Consider the following 19084-nt stretch of genomic DNA (forward strand, 5'->3'; position numbering starts at 1 on the left):
AGATATAAAAGTGGATCAGGTTCGAGTAAATAGTCAAAATGGTCTATAGTATATAAATAAGATTGGGTGCCTTATTTTGGTAACATTATTGGATGTGGCCCACTCTGTAGTTGTTACAAAGAGTTGTAAAGTGCTACAAATGAAGTGATCCTAATTTGTACATGTGATGACATGAGGAGTGGGGGCATCATGTGTAATGAGTTTACACAAGATCGGACCACGAAATAAGCCACTCTTACTTTATAATGTTGTTTACTGTTTAAGACTGACTATTTCATAATGATGACCTAGGTAACTTAACCTAAATCCTGAGCTAACTATGAACTCCTGTTTATTCGAAATTATCCTTAGATTTGTATAGGTGAGGGTTGGCTCAACAGCTCCGGCTCAATAAGCCTCCCTTTTCAAGGGTAAGACCGGGTTGATAGTTGTGGACATAGGGTTGTTAGAGAGGTAATTCCCTTAAGTACTGACTCCGGATCTTAAACAAGGGGCCCCACCCTCTCATTAGCCCGAGAGGGACTCGGTTTGATGATCGGATCACAAATCAATTGTTCATTAGAGGATTAGTGGGACTTAAGAAACAAGAGGTAATCTTGGGGGTGAAATAGCCTTTTGACCCAGCTGTTATTACGAACAATTTGTGAAGGGTTAACTTACTAATCATGGTTATTTTGAGTGGACACAATATATCTAAAGTGAGGGGAGTGCAACTACGGGCTTCAGTGGCGTGACCCAGTAGTTAATGAATGGGGGTTTTCGGTGAAAGAGTTTAGCCAATTAATTTCGGATCATTGGAGCCCATGATCTGTCGGTCCACCAGGTCCCTCTACTAGCTCACAAATGGATTAATCTTAGAGTAGCATGATAAGTTAATTTGAAACGTTCAAATTAGAATTAAGGGAATTAGTAATTATATGTGATATAATTATACGTTTAATATTGGAATTAAATGGAATTGGAGAATCGATTAATATTTAAATATGATTTAAATACTAAACTCATGAATAAAGATTCATGGTAATGGAATTGGTGAGGAATTAATTGAATATTTGATATTAAATTAATAAGATTAATTAAATTATTTTATTATTTTATTAGGAAATTAATTATTGAATTGTTTTTGTAATGGAGATGTTATTGGATTAGCAGCTCAATCACTTTCCATTCTTCTTCAGCTCAATTAATTCAAGCATATGTTGTGATTCATGCAAGGCTATTAATTGCATGAAAGTCATGCAATACAAAGCTGGAATTTTGAGTGGAAGAAGAAAGGCTTCAGTTGAAATTTTGCTGAGAAATAGTGTTTGAAGAACTGTTCTTCAACCAGCCGTTAAACCAGTCCTCCTCTACTTATTCCCTTATCCAAACTTATTTTGAGTCCCACAACTCAATCCAAGGCACAAGAGGATAGTAGAGAAGTCCTTGTGGTGGTTCACGAGCAGAAATCAAGGAGGTTGCAGTTGGAGATCTTGAATCAAAGGTACTTCAAAGGTTAGTGTTGAAACTCTGTTTTTAGTTTATGAGCATGCTTAGTTTAAAGCCAAAATTAATGAATTAGAATGCTTAATGATCCAGTTTTATTTCCACTGCTTGTTTCCTCATTCCAACAAATAAGGATTTGATCCTTACAAGATACACAGACTCTGACTTTTAGACTGATCGAGATTCTCGAACATTCACATTAGGGTCAATGTTTACTCTGAATGGAGCAGTTATATTATGGTGAAACATCAAGCAAGAATGCATCGCAGACTCCACTATGGAAGTCGAATATGTAGTTTCTTGTGAAGCCGTTAAAAAGGCTGTTTGGCTTAAAAAGTTCCTTATTGATTTGGAAGTTGTTCCAAATATGTATTTGCCAATCAAATTCTAAAGAACCTAATAATTGTGGTGTTGTGGCAAATTCTAAGGAACCTAGGAGTCACAGAAGAGGCAAGCCATAGAACTAAAATATCATTTGATTTGGGAGATTGTGCATCGAGGTGACGTGACTGTCACGAAGATTTCTTCAGAGCACAACGTTGCTGATCCATTCACAAAGGCTCCCATGGTTAAAGTGTTAGAGGGTCATCTAGAAAGTCTGGGTCTACAGGATATGCGGCACATTGTCTAGGGCAAGTGGGAGATGTTACTGGGGTATAGTGTATGCCCTAGTTTATTGTGATTTTGTACTTTATTTGTATTGTACATTAGTCTCCCTAAGCTTTAGGACGAGTGGGAGATTATTGAGATTGGTGTCCTAAATCTCTTTATCATCTTGTAGTTTGCAAACTTTGTATAAACATATTGTTGTTAATAAAATAAGTGTTATTTTATAAGCTTATACTCAATCCAATAAATTAAGATCTGAGATTCTTTCATGTAATTTAAAAAAGTATGTAGAGACATACAAGTGGATCTCATTTAAATAATAACCTAAATATGATATGTTAAATATATGAAATTGGAAAAGCATGATGCATGACATTACTTAAGTAAATATAAAGAGTTATATTTATTAATATCTTGTATATGTTCGGTAGATTTTCATGAGTTGTTTAATATAAGTATTATATCAATAAAATTGAAAATCAATTTTCATTGAGCATGACACATCCATAGTTTAATATAATTGTTATACTAAAGTCATGAAATGTATGTAATATGGTTTTCTTGTTAATTAGAATTTGATTGCTAATCAAGTAAACCGTAAAAACCATATTTATAAGGCTAATAATTAATTTTGTAATAGTTGAAAAATTAATATTTAGGAACCGTCAACCTATAATAAATAGAGTTGCATGCAAACTTAGGATCTTAGGGAATTGGATTCAATTTTAAAATATTTAAAATTAATCTAAATCTTAGACCATATTAATTCTAATAAGATTAGAATTTCATCCTATTTGTTTTAATAGATTTAAAATATGACTAATAGGACAAACAAGAGTTTAGGTTATAAGATAACTCTATTGGTGAAGTTCTGTCTAGCTAAGTATAATAAAACCCTAAAATAGTAAAATACTTTAGTGGAAAAAAAATGATATATGGGATATATCAATTTTTAGCTCTCACGTCCCTAAGAGTTTACACCGTGAGATCCATACTCGACGTCATGTCATCTTAGGCGAGACCTCCCTTTGAAAAATGTTTGCATGTGTCAATACCAAGGTGAATAGGGAAAGTGTTCATGGTAAGTGAGAGAAGGATGGATGTCAACGGATGAAGTTGACATTCAACAAACAAAAGCAATTAAGGATCTAAGTACAACTATATCAATTTTAGTTAATTAGCATGCATGTTCCTAGTTTTAGTATCTTAGGGTTCCAAGTGAATTCCTTTGATGATTCTTCCAAATTGACTGGACTAACCACGAAATTCTTCTCCAATCTCTATAGTAGACCACCACAAGTATCTTCTCTACTAATCTCAGACCTTAGATTGAAGTGTGGTCTTCAAATTGAAGGGAATTTGAGAATTTGAAGAAGGGAAGAAAAATCAGATTTTTCTCTCTTAATCTTAGTTTTTTGATTGCTGAGAGCTCAATCAGATCTAAAACTTCAATATATAGAAGATCATGTAACTCAGATTAAACATGAGGAAGCCACTTCATATTCCATTCAACTTTAGTGGTTTGAGGTGTTATTCATAATGGAATAAGTGGGATTATCCCACTTTCATCTAATCCAATTCTAAATCAAGAAATTGGATAATTTTGATATTTTAAAACTCATTTAAAAAACTAAAATTTTCAAAATCAATATTAATTAAATAATTTTGAGTTTCATAAATTCAAAATTTAATAATGCTAATTTGGATAATTAATTAAACCAATTTAATTAATTTAATTTAATATCAAATATTAAATTAATATAACATCTTATTAAATATTTAAATCATATTTAAATATTGTCAACTCTCTAAAATTGTAGCGTTTAATTCGATAATTAAATATCAATTATATTAACTATAATAATCCAAACCCTATACCGAGTTTGAATATTCCAAATTCTCTCAACACGCTATCCTAAGGTTTAATCTTTTTATGAGTTAGTAGAGGGACATAATGGATCTATAGATCATGAGTTCCAACGATTTGAAATTAATTGACTAAATTCTTTAAACCAAATTAATCAATATTCGTTAACTGTCGAAACATACCACTATAGCTCAGTAGTTGCACTCTCTTTACTGTAGTTATATTTCTATCCATTTGATTTAACCATAATTCCTTTACTCTCTTGACTTAACGAGAAAAGGCTATAATATACTGTTCAATCTATACTGAAGTCTACATGATCATTTTCTGAATCAAAGAGATGATATTGAAATCAGTTTTTCGAAAATATATAATTTGGTAGAAAAGTCACACACTGTTTCAATCATATAAATAATATATTAATAAGAAGACAAAATAAAAGAAAATTCATATTCCAAGTTCCTATACATTACCATATCAAGTATTAATTAATATTAAACAAATTATCTTACAAATGAACTGGTGATCATCTCCAAAGGATCGAGCTCTTATTTTCAATGCAACAATAATCAACATAAAATATATGAAAAAATTTTTAAAGAAAGACATTAATAATAACTAGGTTTAAATCCTACTTTTTGGTCCTTATATTTTTTATTTTGGTTCATTTTGGTCCTTATACTACCGACTTTGATTCATTTTAGTCTTTATACTTTAAAAATATTCATTTTGGTCATTGTACTTTCAACTTTGGTTCATTTTAGTCATTGAACTTCAAAAAGTGTCATTTTATCCCTTAACTGAAATAAAAATAAAAATGAAGGGATCAAAATGGTCACTTTTTAATAGTATAAAGATCAAAATGAACTAAATTTAAAAAATATAGGGACCAAATGAATAATTTTAAAGTATATGGACCAAAAAAATGAATCAAAATTAAAAATATATGAACCAAAAATAGACCACAATAAAAAAAAAAATAAGAACAAAAGTGGTATTTAAACCTAATAATTAGGGATAAAGCTCAATAAGAGATCTTAAACCTAAAATAGGAAAGATGTTGTAGGAAGCAAATCCAGCTTTATGGAACAATTGAGCCCATTCTTGTTCATCTCTTTCCATTCCACCAACTGCAGCCATCATCACCATGTCCCAAAACAGTTGAGTTTGGATCGAATAATAATCCGCTTTTTTATTGTTATTATTATTATTGGTTACCACCATATCAATTATAATCACTTTCCCTTTCTTCAACTTATTGCTTGTGATTGCTTCCTTACATTTCTTCAGTATCTTTACACATTCTTCATCGTTCCAATTGTGTAATATCCACTGCATTATCACCACATTCCACAAGGTTACTTCTATAAGCAATGGTCGCTTTTAGAAATTAATTATGCTTGGTTTTTTCTCTCCACTACTAAAATCATCATCTTTCGTAGGGAAGCATTTGAACTATTCTTAACCATGTTTCAAAAACAAAAACAAATTGTTAAAAATTACTTATATTTTAGTTTTCAAAAAGTGGGGATGGATAATTTTGAGAATTATGGTTAGAAAGTAGATGGAAAAAAAAAAAAAACACTCATGAGTGGAAATAATTATTTTATAATATCTTTCACCTTCAATAGAAGTGCATCAGCTGGAGGAATGGCTTGAAACATATCCCCTTGAAGGAACATCAAGTTATGATTTCCTTCCAAGCCAGCCACAACTTGAGGAAGGTCAAAAACAAAACATTTCATCTGTGGAAAGGCCTCAGCCATGGCTTTTGCCAAAGTTCCTGTACCACCTCCCACATCCACAAACGACTCGACTCCCTCAAACATACTCTTATAGTTCCCCAACAAAACACTCATCACCAACTTCGAATCTCTTGCCATGCTTTCATTAAAAGCCTCCCCATCTCTTGTTTCACTCTCCATATACTCCCAAAATTTCTTCCCATAAGCTGTCTCAAATGGGGATCGATCGAGGCCGTTACTACGAAACCAAACCGATAGAGACTGCCATGGGTGTAAGATGGAGTGGTTGAGGACGAAAAGTAGATAGGGAGACAAAGTTAGAGGGTTGTGTTGAAGAAGAAGAATAGATGCATTGGTGAGGGAGTATGCTTCTTCTTGATCTTGATCATCATCTCCTTGTTGGGTAGTTTTGTTCTGTATTAGGAAGAAGCCAGAGTGAGCCAATATACGCATTATACGACGGACATGTTGGGACTTTCGAGGGTGAATTTGGAGAGAAGAAAGGAGTTGAGAGAGGGTGATAGGTGAGCCATGGCGGCTGATGGCGTCTGGAATGCGGAGTTCGATAGCGCATTTCAGAGCCATGGAATTGATGAAGCTGAAGATGTGGTTCCATATGTGAGCTTGAGCTTTTAAAACTTCCTCCTCTTCCATTCCCATCTTTGTATTTGTACCCTCCATATTATTCAATTCAATCCTGTCAAGCGTAAGTTGAATTCCTCCTATTTATATACTCAAATATTTAAGAAAAAAATATAAAAAGAAAAAAAATTAGTATGTCCTTAATGAATATGGAGTTCAAACAATGATATATTTAAAAGATAGTTACAAACTTGCAAATATAGCAATCAAATTTAAAATATTAATAGGTATAACACAATATAATCGTAGATATATGAAAATTTAGATCCAATTCTCAGAATCTATTATCGATAGACTATCACTTATAGTCTATCCGCATATTACTAATAGAAGCCTATCGACAATAGAGTCTATGACTTAATTTTTTTTTTTTCTAAATTTACAATTCTTTAAAATTATTGTTATATGTTTAATTATTAGTCTTAAAAGTGTTACTTATTACAATTATCTTATATTTAATAAATATATATGATTTGGGTTAGATTATGATTGTTGTAACTCATAATTTAAAAAGGGTGAGAATTAGTGTAGGATTTAGGAAGGTGATTTTAAGAGCTCCATTCACACGATCAATATTACCAAACACTAAACGGAGTTAAGATTATTACACAACTAATGACAAAAAATCGTCGAGAAAAGTCAAAAAGGCATGGGAAAAAGCTTTCATAATGACGTTACTTTTCCCAACCCCTTAAAATTTCATAAAGAGAAGAAAAAAGTCAAAAAGGCATTGGGAAAAGCTTTCATAATGGTGTTACTTTTCCCAGCGCCTTAAAATTTGGCATTCAATATGGGCATTGTTTATATAAAACTTTTCCAATTTACTAAAAAACAAACAGCAATTAAAACCCATTTGAATCTTATAAATTTCATCGAATAAAGAAAAATTAATGACTAATACATTTAATTAGTTTTCTTACCTAACATTAAGTTCAATTCAATTGTTCAAAAAAAAAAAAAAATTAAAGAATTAGATATAACTACAAGAGCAAAATGGTAAGAGTCATATTGGTTATGTCCAATGAACTTAGAAATATATTTATAGTGAAAAGAGTGTAGTTGTATGTATTTAATGGAGTATCCGACAGTTAATGGATGTTAAATAATTTGATTAAAAAACTTTAATTAATTATTCAAATACCATTGGAACTTTAATCTATAGGTCCATGAGATTCGCTCAACAGAGATTTTATGAGAAAATTACACAGATTGACAGAAGAAGAGTTCTCTATAATTTTCCAGACATTCTTCTCTCAATCTCTCCATGGATTCTCATCCGAGAGAATACAAAAAGTTCCAATTGGTGGTGGCCATTGGAGATTGTTTTGATTGTACTTAATTTTGTAGAGGAGGAAATTCGTGAAAATCATATTTTCAAAGGTATGTTTTTTCTAAACCTTGATTTCTATTTTCTTAATCTTGTGCATGTTGTATTATTTGTGATTATGCAAAATTTATTTCTGTAATTCGATTTTCTGAAAGTAAAAAATTGGGACGATCCAAGTTTCCGCTAAGGGTCTTCACAGGTTCTTTCATTTTTTTTTTTTTTTACACAAATAATCTATTTTTTAAATTTAAGCAATCATTTAACAAATTTGTGCATGTAACATTTCTAGTTAAGTTGGACAAAATTATAAATTTATTGGAACAAAAAAAGTTTGAATTAATATTGTTAGTGAAATATTCTCAAAATGTAATCATTTATTAATGACATGTTACATAGTTAGACACAAAAACTATGTAACAAAAGCCTAATTTTTTGACCCACTTATATATATATATATAAAAAGTTATATATGGCATGTGCAAACAAATGGCCAAGTTCACCAGCACAATAAATTTTTTTGTGAGGAGGAACGTTGCATGACTTATGCCCTTTTTCGCTTGTTAATCCACTTGTTAAATTTCAAGAATTATAGTTTCATTCAACACATTGAGGTGTTGAATGAAAGTTATAGTTTCGAACCCACGACGTTTTTCCTTTTCATTTCTTACTTCACTTTATGTTTTTATATTTTTATTTATGTATCATAATAATGTACCAGAGAATGACCAAAATATGGTTGTTGAGGATAGTATTATACACGAAAGACTTTTCGTCGGAATTGAAAATAAACATGTTCCAATGTCTCCTGTGATTTATCTCATGAACATTGTTTGAATCATTTTGTTTCTTTCTTCTTTTTACAACTCTCTATTTGGATTCGACCGAAAAAGGGATAGTAGAAAAATGAAAATGACGACGCTCTGTCAAAGATAATTCAAAGATCAATTATTTTTACACAATTATAGAAATGAAATTAGTGTCTTAATAGATATAGTTACATCTTTTTCTTTTCATTTACTTTTAATATTAATAATTATTATTAATTTTGTTTTGAGGAGGAACCATGCATGACTTACGTCCCTTTTCACTTGTTAATCCACTTATTAAATTTCAAGAATTATAGTTTCATTCAACACATTGAGAAGTTGAACGAAAGTTATAGTTTTGAACTTACGGCGTTTTTCCTTTTCCTTTCTTACTTTAATTTATGTTTTTATATATTAATTTATGTATTATATAATGTACTAGGGAATTATCAAAATAGGGTTGTGGAGGATAGTATATTACACGAACGACTCTTTTTCAAAATCGAAAAAACACGTTCCAACGTCTCGTGTGATGTATCTCATGAAAATTGTTTGAACCTTTTTTTTTCTTTCTTCTTCTTACAACTCATTATTTGGATTCGAGAAAAAAAAGTAGAGTAGAAAAATGAAAATGACGACGCTCTATCAGAGACAATTCAAAGATGAATTATTTTCATACAATTATAGAAATGAAATTAGTGTCTTAATAGATATAGTTACATCTTTTTTTTTTCTTTTACTGTTAATATTACTAATTATTATTAATTTTGTTGTGAGGGGAAGCTGTTCATGACTTATGCTCTTTTTCCCTTGTTAATCCACTTGTTAAATTTCAAGAATTATAGTTTCATTTCAACAATTGAGGTGTTGAATAAAAGTGATTGTTTTGAACCCACAGCGTTTTTCCTTTTCCTTTCTTACTTTACTTTATGTTTTTATATTTTTATTTATGTATCATAATAATGTACTAGGAAATTACCAAAATAGGGTTATGGAGGATAGTATATTACACGAAAGGCTCTTTGTCGGAATCGAAAAAAACACGTTCCAATGTCTCGTGTGATGTATCTCGTGAAAATTGTTTGAATCGTTTTATTTCTTTCTTTTTTTTGCAATTCACTATTTCGATTCGAGCGAAAGAGATAGAGTAGAAAATGAAAAAGACGACGCTCTATCAAAGACAATTCAAAGATAAGTTATTTGTACACAATTATAGAAATGAAATTAGTGTCTTAAAAGATAGAATTATAGTTCACTATTTAATTTGTGAAACGAAATATGTGTGTTGTAGTTATAATTGCAATTAGTTCTTTATTGGAAATTGTGTATTGGAGATTTAATTTCATTGTTCTAAAACCATACCTCAAATTCCTCTTTCATAACTACACGGCATTTCCTTAATTAAAAAGGTAAAAGAAAACTAAAATTAAAACCTCATTGTTCTCACCTAGAAAAGGCGTCAAGAAAATCAATCAACTTAATCTGAAACCAGGTTTGATAGAGTTAGGTCGGTTTATTTTTTAGTCCTTAATCTCAAATTAATTAATTAATTAATTAATATTTATATGATAACAAACCTGTTTTTATTTATTAATAATTTGAGTGTCTTGATATGTCCATTGCGTAAAGCTCGAAACAACAATTCCAATGCAATTTGACATGTCACGAGGAGCAATGGAGGAGTGACACATGGTGGACTTTTGATTTTTGGATTGTTTTTTAAAATAAAATGAATTTAAAAAGAAAATAGATTTAACATTATTTTATGTTTGTGTCTAACGACAAGTTTTGGATACATGGTGTGACCATGTGCTTTCTGTTGGGTTTTAAAGGAAATGATTTAGATATATACTATTATATTATTTTTTTTGTTTGTGTCCAACGACTAGTTGAGTTTAAAATCTCCACTATTGATTTTTCTTTTCCATGATCCAATGACCCTAATTAAATGTGGTTTTCAATAATTTTTCTTCTCTATTTAAACTCATCCTCTTCTCCAAGTCATAACAACAATTACACATTTTTACAATCCTCAAAATCACCATTGTTATTCTCTCCAAGCTCTTAATTTTTCTTTTCATCATATTCTCGAGATATTTATTATATTGAGCAGATTAATTTATTGAGTGCTACAATTTGTAAACCCACTCTTTTAGAGAGTTTTTCTCTTTTTGTTCTTCATTTCTAAATCTATTGTAAAAGGTTATTCTTGAACCCGTAACAAAAATATTGTAACGGTTTGATCCTCAATCATGGGAAGGATCAGGTTTTTGTACCCGAAAAAGGAACGTTATAGCGGTTCGACTCTAAGCCATGGAAAGAGTCGAGTTCGTAGTGACATACCTAAGAGGAGCTTGGGAAGTGATGTAGGTCAGGTAGTATCAAACCACTATGAAAATTTCTAGTGTTAATTTTTGTATTTCTCTCCTACTTTAATTTTGCAATTAACGTGTTATTATAGTTTATTAAATAAAATTAATTGCTACATTTGTTCTTGAATTTAATTGCTCACATTTGTATATTTTGATTGGTAGTACTTAAATTTCTACATTCTCATCAATCTTGTTACTAGAATCAAATTGGGTGCTTTAAAGTAGTATTATTAACTTCTTGATTATTTTTAGTTGAATTTATTTGCATGAATTTATTGTTTAAATTACTTGTTAACAAAAAGTTTGTTAATTTATTTAATTGGGCCCACATTAGAATTTTTTTTTTAATTAGCTTTAAATTAACCCTGTTCACCCCCTCTTGGGTTGCCACGATCCTACAATGGGTATCAGAGCAGGTAGATCTTCTACATAAGTCATTTTTCAAATCTTTTTATTTTGAAGTATCTTATTAATATCTTGAAACATTATTTGAAAAGCTTTATTGCTAGAGCTATTACAATTTTAGAAGGTCAATATGTTGAAACAATTTTTTTCTTTAATGGTTAAAATTTTGACGTTTGAAAAAAGAGAATGAAGACATTTTTTTGCTTGCTATTGATTTTAATATCTTGTATGTTTGTGAACATAATTAGTCAAAATTAAAATTGAATAATAAATTGCTCTCTTCTAATGCCTAAGTCATAAATATCATATGTAGTGCTTTAGATAATAAAGTTTGTGATAAAATTGCACAACTTGATTATGCATAACATTTGGAACTTTCTTGATAATATGTGTAGTGTACAAAATTCTACTTGTACTACTAATGATTTATTTAATGTGAAGGAGAATTATAATTCTCAAAATTAATAAAAAAAAATCCGTGAGTTGAAAAAGGAAAAATGTGGTGGAGCTCTCTTGTGCTTAATGGCTCATTCTGAGGGTGAAAGTGACAAAGATGAGGTAATTCAAAAAACCCCAACTTATGATGAATTATATAATGCTTTTGAAGATATGCAACACGATTTAGATAAGCTTGGCTCTAAATATTTAAAATTATCACAGATGCATAAGATATTGATTATTGGGAATAAAAGTTTGATTGTTGAAAATGCAAGCTTAAAAAATAGAACTAATAATGTGTTGCATAATAAGGTTGATATTTGTTGTGATGAGAAAAAATGACTTGAATGATAGAATCAAGTTTCGTGAGAAAGAGAATGATGAGCTCAAATCATTGTCATGTGATTTGAAAATTGAAGTGAATAATTTGAGAGATAAAAATGAGAAAATTGAATCTTTCTCTTTGAAATTAAATGATAAAATTGCTAGTTTGAAGAATAGAATTACTGAGTTGGAAACTAGTAATACTACTCTAGAAATAGATAAATTTTCTCTTGTCGATAAAATTAAATTTCTTGAACATGATGTTGATGAGAAAAACAATCTTTTGCAAATGCTTAAAGAGAAAGAATTGATCGCTACTAAAGAGCATAAACTTGCAAAAGTGTCTATTAAGAAATTCACTATCACTACAAGAAAAATATCTTTCATTGACGAGTAAAACATGTTACTAAAAGCAAAAAATGCCGCTAAAAGTATTAGCAATGCATAGAGGAAAACATGTTACTAAAAGCAAAAAACGCCGCTAAAAGTATTAGCAATGCATAGAGGCGCGTCCGTTTGAATGTCACGGTAGCCACATAGTCGAAGGTTTTAGTGACATACTCATTGCGCGCCGCTCTAACGTGACTTTTACTGACACTAACACGTTAGTAAAAGTGTACTTTTAGAAAAATATGTTTTGCCACTATTTGTATTGATGTTGGAAATTCGACTCTAAAATTTAAGTTTTAGTAACTATAAGATTGTTGCTAAATGAGGATCGGTGGTAATTGCAAGTATCTTTTGCAACATATGTAAGCATCGGTAAAAAAATTTTATTAATTAAAAAATAATATTCAATTTAATATATAAACCGGCTATCACTAATACAAAACTAGGTTATAATGTCAGTCGAAAACTGACATTATAAGGGTACTAACCAATATTGAAAAAGGTTGACTAACAAATATTTATATGGATATGATAAAAGTAATAAGATATTTGTATACACAAATATCAACAAACGTAACAATAACTGACACATTTCAACAAAATAATATAATTATTCATTCCTCCATAACCTATATTCAACTTATAAAGATAAACAAATATGACAACAACTAATAAGATATTTGTATACACAAATTTCAACAAACATAACCATAACTAATTCACTTCAACAAAACTAATATAATTATTCATTCCTCCACAAGCTATATCCATCGTTAGCTTTACCACATCTAGCTCTTTTCTAATGAAGTCGTCGGCATCACCACATCTAACTTGAACTCAAACAAGCAATCTGAACCTCTGATTTGTTAGACTTTTGATAACTTGCTTCATACCTAGAACGAATCTAACATCAAAAAAAACATTCAAACAATAAATATAATCTAATATTTTAGAACAAACTAAAATTTTAAGATAAACATCTAATAAATATTACTTTTTAATTGTTACTAACATTGTTATGAAGTCTATTTTGTGTCTCTACTTGTCAACCTTCTTAAAACTCAGCAAAACATTCCTAATGCAATATTCCTATCTTCTTTCCAAGTCCATGAGAATCAAAATTGAGCATTACGCATCAAACTTGAACCTAACAAAATAAAATTATAACAATAGCCAAAAGAAGAAAAATGTTTATCAAAGCATAGACATAAACAAAAAGAACATATGACAAGAACACAAATAATTCAATGTTAATCGAAAAATCATAAACAACAACGTTTATCAAGGGACAGTTACAAATATAGACATTAAACCCAAAGTATTAGCAAATATAACATGATGTAAAAAAATGCAAATATAGCCAAAATTAAATAGACTATTAGGGATAGATCATATTATTTGTAGGAGTCTATCAGTGATAGATCATATCACTAGTAAGAGTCTATCAATGATAGAAGTTTATCGCTGATAGAATTGGAAGTTGATAGAAGTCTATCGCTTGTTTATATTTGCAATTTTTTTTTAGATGTTATACACTTGGTTATTAATCCTAAAAATGCTACCAATTTTAATTACCCATTCATCAAAGCATAAACATAAACAAAAAGAACATATGAGAAAAAAACAAACAACTTAACTTATCATTAAAAAAAAAACTCAACAAAGGGATGAAACTCATGAACTATGATGCTCAGCAGACACTATAAACAACTCAAAGAAAAATTAATTATAAATCCAAACAAGTAAACTTATCCAACTAAAAAGACTTAAAAGAATATTGAAGAGAAGCAGTGCTTTAGGACAATGATTTGAGATCAAATAAAATTTACCTCTCTCTTGAATGACCACCATCATCGTCATTAATCCTGACATTTCTGCTAGCTACAAGAAGAAGTTAGTTTCATTGAACGGAGTATTCAAAAATAAAAATAATAAAATCCCAAGAATAGGTGAGAGAAAAGGGAAAATTAAAAATATATTGTAGTTTTAAAAACTATTTAAAAAAATATGGTACTTTTCAAACTATTTAGAAAAATATATATTTTTTTAATAGGTCAAGGGTTCAAAATTCGACCTAGGGTAGGTCGGGTAGGTCAAATTTTGAACCCCCGACCTTTTAAGTTGTTATTTTTTTCTTTTTAATTATTTAGACATTCGACCTTCTTCTTTCTTTCTTTCTTTTTTTAAATTTTCCATTTTATAAAAAAAAATTCTAAAAATATTTTATTATTTTATTATTTCATTTAAACTTTAAAAAGAATAAATTAAAAAAAATAATATCTCATAAAATTAAAAAAGTGTAAATTAAAATATCTCATTTATATAAAAATAATTACAAAAATCAATATGTCCCACAAGGCGGACGTCGTCGATTTCGAGCTAGTTGTCGTCGTCGACTTCAAACTTGAGGTTGCTCAGGTTCTTCTTGATGTTGCTCTAATACCTCTGTAGGCACTTCATAATATAAATATTCATAATGCTCTCCACGACCCCGACCATATCCATGCATGTATGAAGACGAAGGACCAGCCTCTGAGTCATAATGTCCTTAACCAAATGCTGGCATCATCATCATCGACTAACATAATCAGTTTGACTCTACGTCTGCATCATAGGGGTTAACTCTTCCACATTATGGGCAACCTCATCAAACTCATCCTCTTTCCAAATAGGTTCTCTACGTCTAGGAGCTGGTGGAGGAACAATAAGTACATCGTATATATAATGTATTTTCTCCACATAGCTTTGGTTATCACTACATATAGCAAGAACCTGGTTCGGATCATTCGCAACCTCACGAAGTCTACTGTTGTTCGATCTCTGTGAATTATAAAACAATTAGATAATATTTAAAATTAATTTAAATTAAAAATAATTAGATAATATTCATTCATTTACCAGATAACCCACAGCTGCTCTCGGACGAGTGACGTAGCGCCTTGTGATATTATTATACCAATGAATATATTCTTGAGTGACATCCCTGCCAAACTGTTCAAGAGAAACCCCCACTGCAATAAACCTTGCACGATAGTGCCATCGCACTACCAAATGTGCAACTTTTTCGGACTAATCTCCAGTCCTTAAGTCAATATCATGCCGTAGGGGTTCAGTATTACAAGACGATGGGACATCCTGCTGAAAACTGAATTGTCTCATCACCTTGTCAGGAAGATGCCACTCACCAATGTGAAAACATATAAGAGGACTCATCGTCCGCCATATGTTTTAACCATTCGTACAAAAATTAGGCAAAGTATGCATAATAATTTTGTACGGCTCCCAAATAACCTGAAACACAAGATATTATATTAGAGAACATTAAAGACAAATAAAATAAAAATGTGTATAAAATAATCAATTAGATTTAGTGTAATGTACCTGATTAGGTTGAAGCAGATCAAACATGTATCTATACTGGCTGACTATATGTGTGGCTGTCCTAGTCACACAAAATTTGTCTCTCCACCTAAATTTTTAAATTGATAATTTAGAATCTAAATTAACTAGATCAGTGATATAAAAGTTAAATTGGATTAAAATAGAATACCGAGAACCGTAGGCTCGTCCAGCTAACTGAGTGCCATTAACATGTTGTAGCTGTGGAGCCATTATTGAAAATCGCTCCCAAGCCTATAGTTGCAAAAGTATGAGAGGCCCAGCTATCTCTCGAACCTCAGGTCTTGTTGGTTTACATAGCTGTCTATACAACCATGCCAAACATGCTCCACCCCACGAATACCGCCGCGCATCATAGAGGTTAGCTAATAGTGGCAGGAACATCAAGTGAACAAAATGACTTGATTTATCGGAAAACAGACTTCCACCCATCATTTTTAGTATATATGCTCGCACATATCTTATGACGGTTTTCTCGTCTGCATCATCTGTGAGCTCACGGAATTGTGTTCCTAACCATATCAAACTTAATCTCGATCCTTTAATCTTGTCGGCAGATGGGGTCGCACTGAGGTACAGTTGACAAACTTGTGACCAGTCATCGTACATCACTCTGGTGACCGGCTCACCGTCAACAGGAATCCCAACAACATTTCTATGTCTTGTAGAGTGATAGTGAACTCTCCAACAGACATATGAAATGTATGCATCTCGGGCCTCCATCTCTCAACCAAGACTGTGATCAGATGCCAGTCCAACTGAATAAATCTCAATCTAGCAACCCCATATAATCTAGAGGTACGTAGTAGCGGTAGTATTCAAGGGTGGAGCGGGATAGTGCGCTGGAGAACTGCCTCTCGACGCCTGCAAGATATTTCTCCAGTAGTACGATCTCGCCATACAACAGATGATCGATGAATGGACTGGTCATACAAAACATCGGGATCAACAGGTCTTGGATTTAAAGCCATGATCTGAAAGAAAAAGAAAATATTTATTTCTCAATTAAAAAAATATGTGTTTCTCAATTAGAAGAATAATGTACAACTTAATTAACTTAATTAAATAATGTACAACTTAATTAAAAGAATAATATACAACTTAATTAAAAGAATAATGTACAACTTAATTAAAATAATAATTTACAACTTTATAAATTATAATAAAAAAATTGAATATACAATAAAAGTATCTACACTTAATTAAATATACATGATAAAAGAAGTATTTATTTCTCAATTAAAAGAATAATGTATAATTTTATAGATTACAATAAAAAAAATTGAATATACAATAAATTATTATAAAAAAATTGAATATACAATAAATTATAATAAAAAAATTGAATATACAATAAAATGAATTTATAATAAAAAATATTTATTTTTCAATCCCTAAATATCTGGAGCCCGTCTTAGTAACGAAGGACACTTCCTTCGATTATGGCCTAACTAATTACAAAATCTACATCGTTGTCAAATGGCTGGTTTTGTCCAATTCATCTCGTTGTGATAACGTGAACTTTTCGGTCTACCAGGTCTTCTCAACAATGATGGATCAGGATATAAGACGGGCATATGAGGGTGCGTGATCCAGTAATCTTCATGCGGTACAAGTTGAAATTGAGGAGAGTAACATTCAGCATACATTGACAATTTATAGTAGTCCTCAATAAAGTCTTCGTCGTTCATGTTAAAATGCGAGCAAACGGTCATAAAATGCGAGCATGGAATGTCGAATGCTTGCTACTTGTTACATGAACAGTACTACTCTCACCTGTTTAGCCTCAATATTTGAATGTTTCCTCCTTTGGCATTGAGACTATGATGTCCGGTCTTCACATGAAACACACCTTCATACCGATCGTATAATTGTACTTCATGTTTACTAGATCTTGCAGCCCATTTATTTATTTTCTCGTGTGCGTACCTGAATTTTTACTCCACTTAGTATTATAAAATATGTTTGAAATAAATTGTTAATAACATATATATATAAAAATAATATTACCGGGTGTATTTATCTTGACGCTCCAATGCATCCCTTATTTTCTCTTTTTTTCTCGAAATAATTCATGCATTTGAAGAATGTTATCTGAGCAAGAGCATTTATAGGCAACATTCGAGCTCCTTTGAGGACTAATTTTTGTATTATACTTTTTATAAAAAGTATATTAAAAAATATTAAACTTTTTAAAAAAATCACAATAATTTTACTTTTTATAAGAAGTGTATTAAAAAATCACATTAATTTTGTATTAAACTAAAAATATTAAACTTTTTAATTTATAAACATAAACTTTTTAAGTTTTATGAACATCAACTTTGTATTAAACTATAAATATCAACTTTTTAAACATAACAATAAACTAAACATTTTAACACTATAAACATCAAAGTTAATACTAAAGAAATCAAATATCATATGAATAAACTAAACTTTTCAAACTATACTAAACTTGTTAACTTTCACAATAATTTTGTATTAAACTATAAATATCAACTTTTTAAACATAACAATAAACTAAACATTTTAACACTATAAACATCAAAGTTAAAACTAAAGAAATTAAATATCATATGAATAAACTAAACGTTTCAAACTATACTAAACTTTTTAAATTATATTAAACTTGTTAACTATCACAATAATTTTGTATTAAACTATAAATATCAACTTTTTAAACATAACAATAAACTAAACATTTTAACACTATAAACATCAAAGTTAAAACTAAAGAAATTAAATATCATATGAATAAACTAAACGTTTCAAACTATACTAAACTTTTTAAATTATATTAAACTTGTTAACTATCACAATAATTTTGTATTAAACTATAAATATCAACTTTTTAAACATAACAATAAACTAAACATTTTAACACTATAAACATCAAAGTTAATACTAAAGAAATCAAATATCATAAGAATAAACTAAACTTTTCAAATATCATAAATTCAACCCACAGATTTGATGGTAGTTCTCTTTTTTCCTTCAAAGTGATAGCATTCACCCTTTTTTTTCTGTTATTTGTTATCTGGCAACAACTATAAAAAATTTAAAAAAAAAATAGAATCTATAAAAAAAATAATAATATAAGAACAAAAATAAAATTGATAATTATTCTTAGAAAATAAAAATTTAGTAGAGTAACGAACCAGTATAGTTTGTGATCAATGGTTGTGTGAGAACAATTTGTATCAAACGAAATAGAAGAAGAGAAATGGAAATGGAAACCAGTGAGTTAAAAAATGGGAGGAGAGGGATATTAA

General features: G+C 30.1%; 1 protein-coding gene and 1 pseudogene across 1 annotated transcript; both read right to left on the reverse strand.

Moving 5' to 3' along the window:
* Positions 1-4358: 4358 nt before the first annotated feature.
* On the reverse strand, positions 4359-6497 carry LOC120086595 (trans-resveratrol di-O-methyltransferase-like). The gene is made up of 2 exons (XM_039043325.2): positions 5584-6497; positions 4359-5293 (listed from the first exon to the last, which is right to left on the reverse strand). Exons 1-2 carry the CDS (start codon positions 6385-6387, stop codon positions 4973-4975), a joined length of 1125 nt encoding a protein of 374 aa, XP_038899253.1. The 5' UTR covers positions 6388-6497; the 3' UTR covers positions 4359-4972.
* Positions 6498-14751: 8254 nt separating this feature from the next.
* On the reverse strand, positions 14752-16780 carry LOC150033800 (serine/threonine-protein phosphatase 7 long form homolog; annotated as a pseudogene).
* Between the last annotated feature and the right edge of the window lie 2304 nt (positions 16781-19084).

The sequence above is a fragment of the Benincasa hispida genome, chromosome 9 (genome assembly GCF_027475165.1).
Source record: "Benincasa hispida cultivar pf3 chromosome 9, pf3_genome.v1.1, whole genome shotgun sequence".
In the NCBI taxonomy this organism is placed as follows: Eukaryota; Viridiplantae; Streptophyta; class Magnoliopsida; order Cucurbitales; family Cucurbitaceae; genus Benincasa; species Benincasa hispida.

What these genes read in the sequence shown, in the direction of transcription:
- LOC120086595 (XM_039043325.2), bottom strand. Translation starts at nt 6,387, where the DNA reads ATGGAGGGTACAAATACAAAGATGGGAATGGAAGAGGAGGAAGTTTTA. An exon ending in CTGATGCACTTCTATTGAAG is followed by an intron (nt 5,294 to 5,583) that starts GTGAAAGATATT and finishes GTGATAATGCAG; the next exon opens with TGGATATTACACAATTGGAA.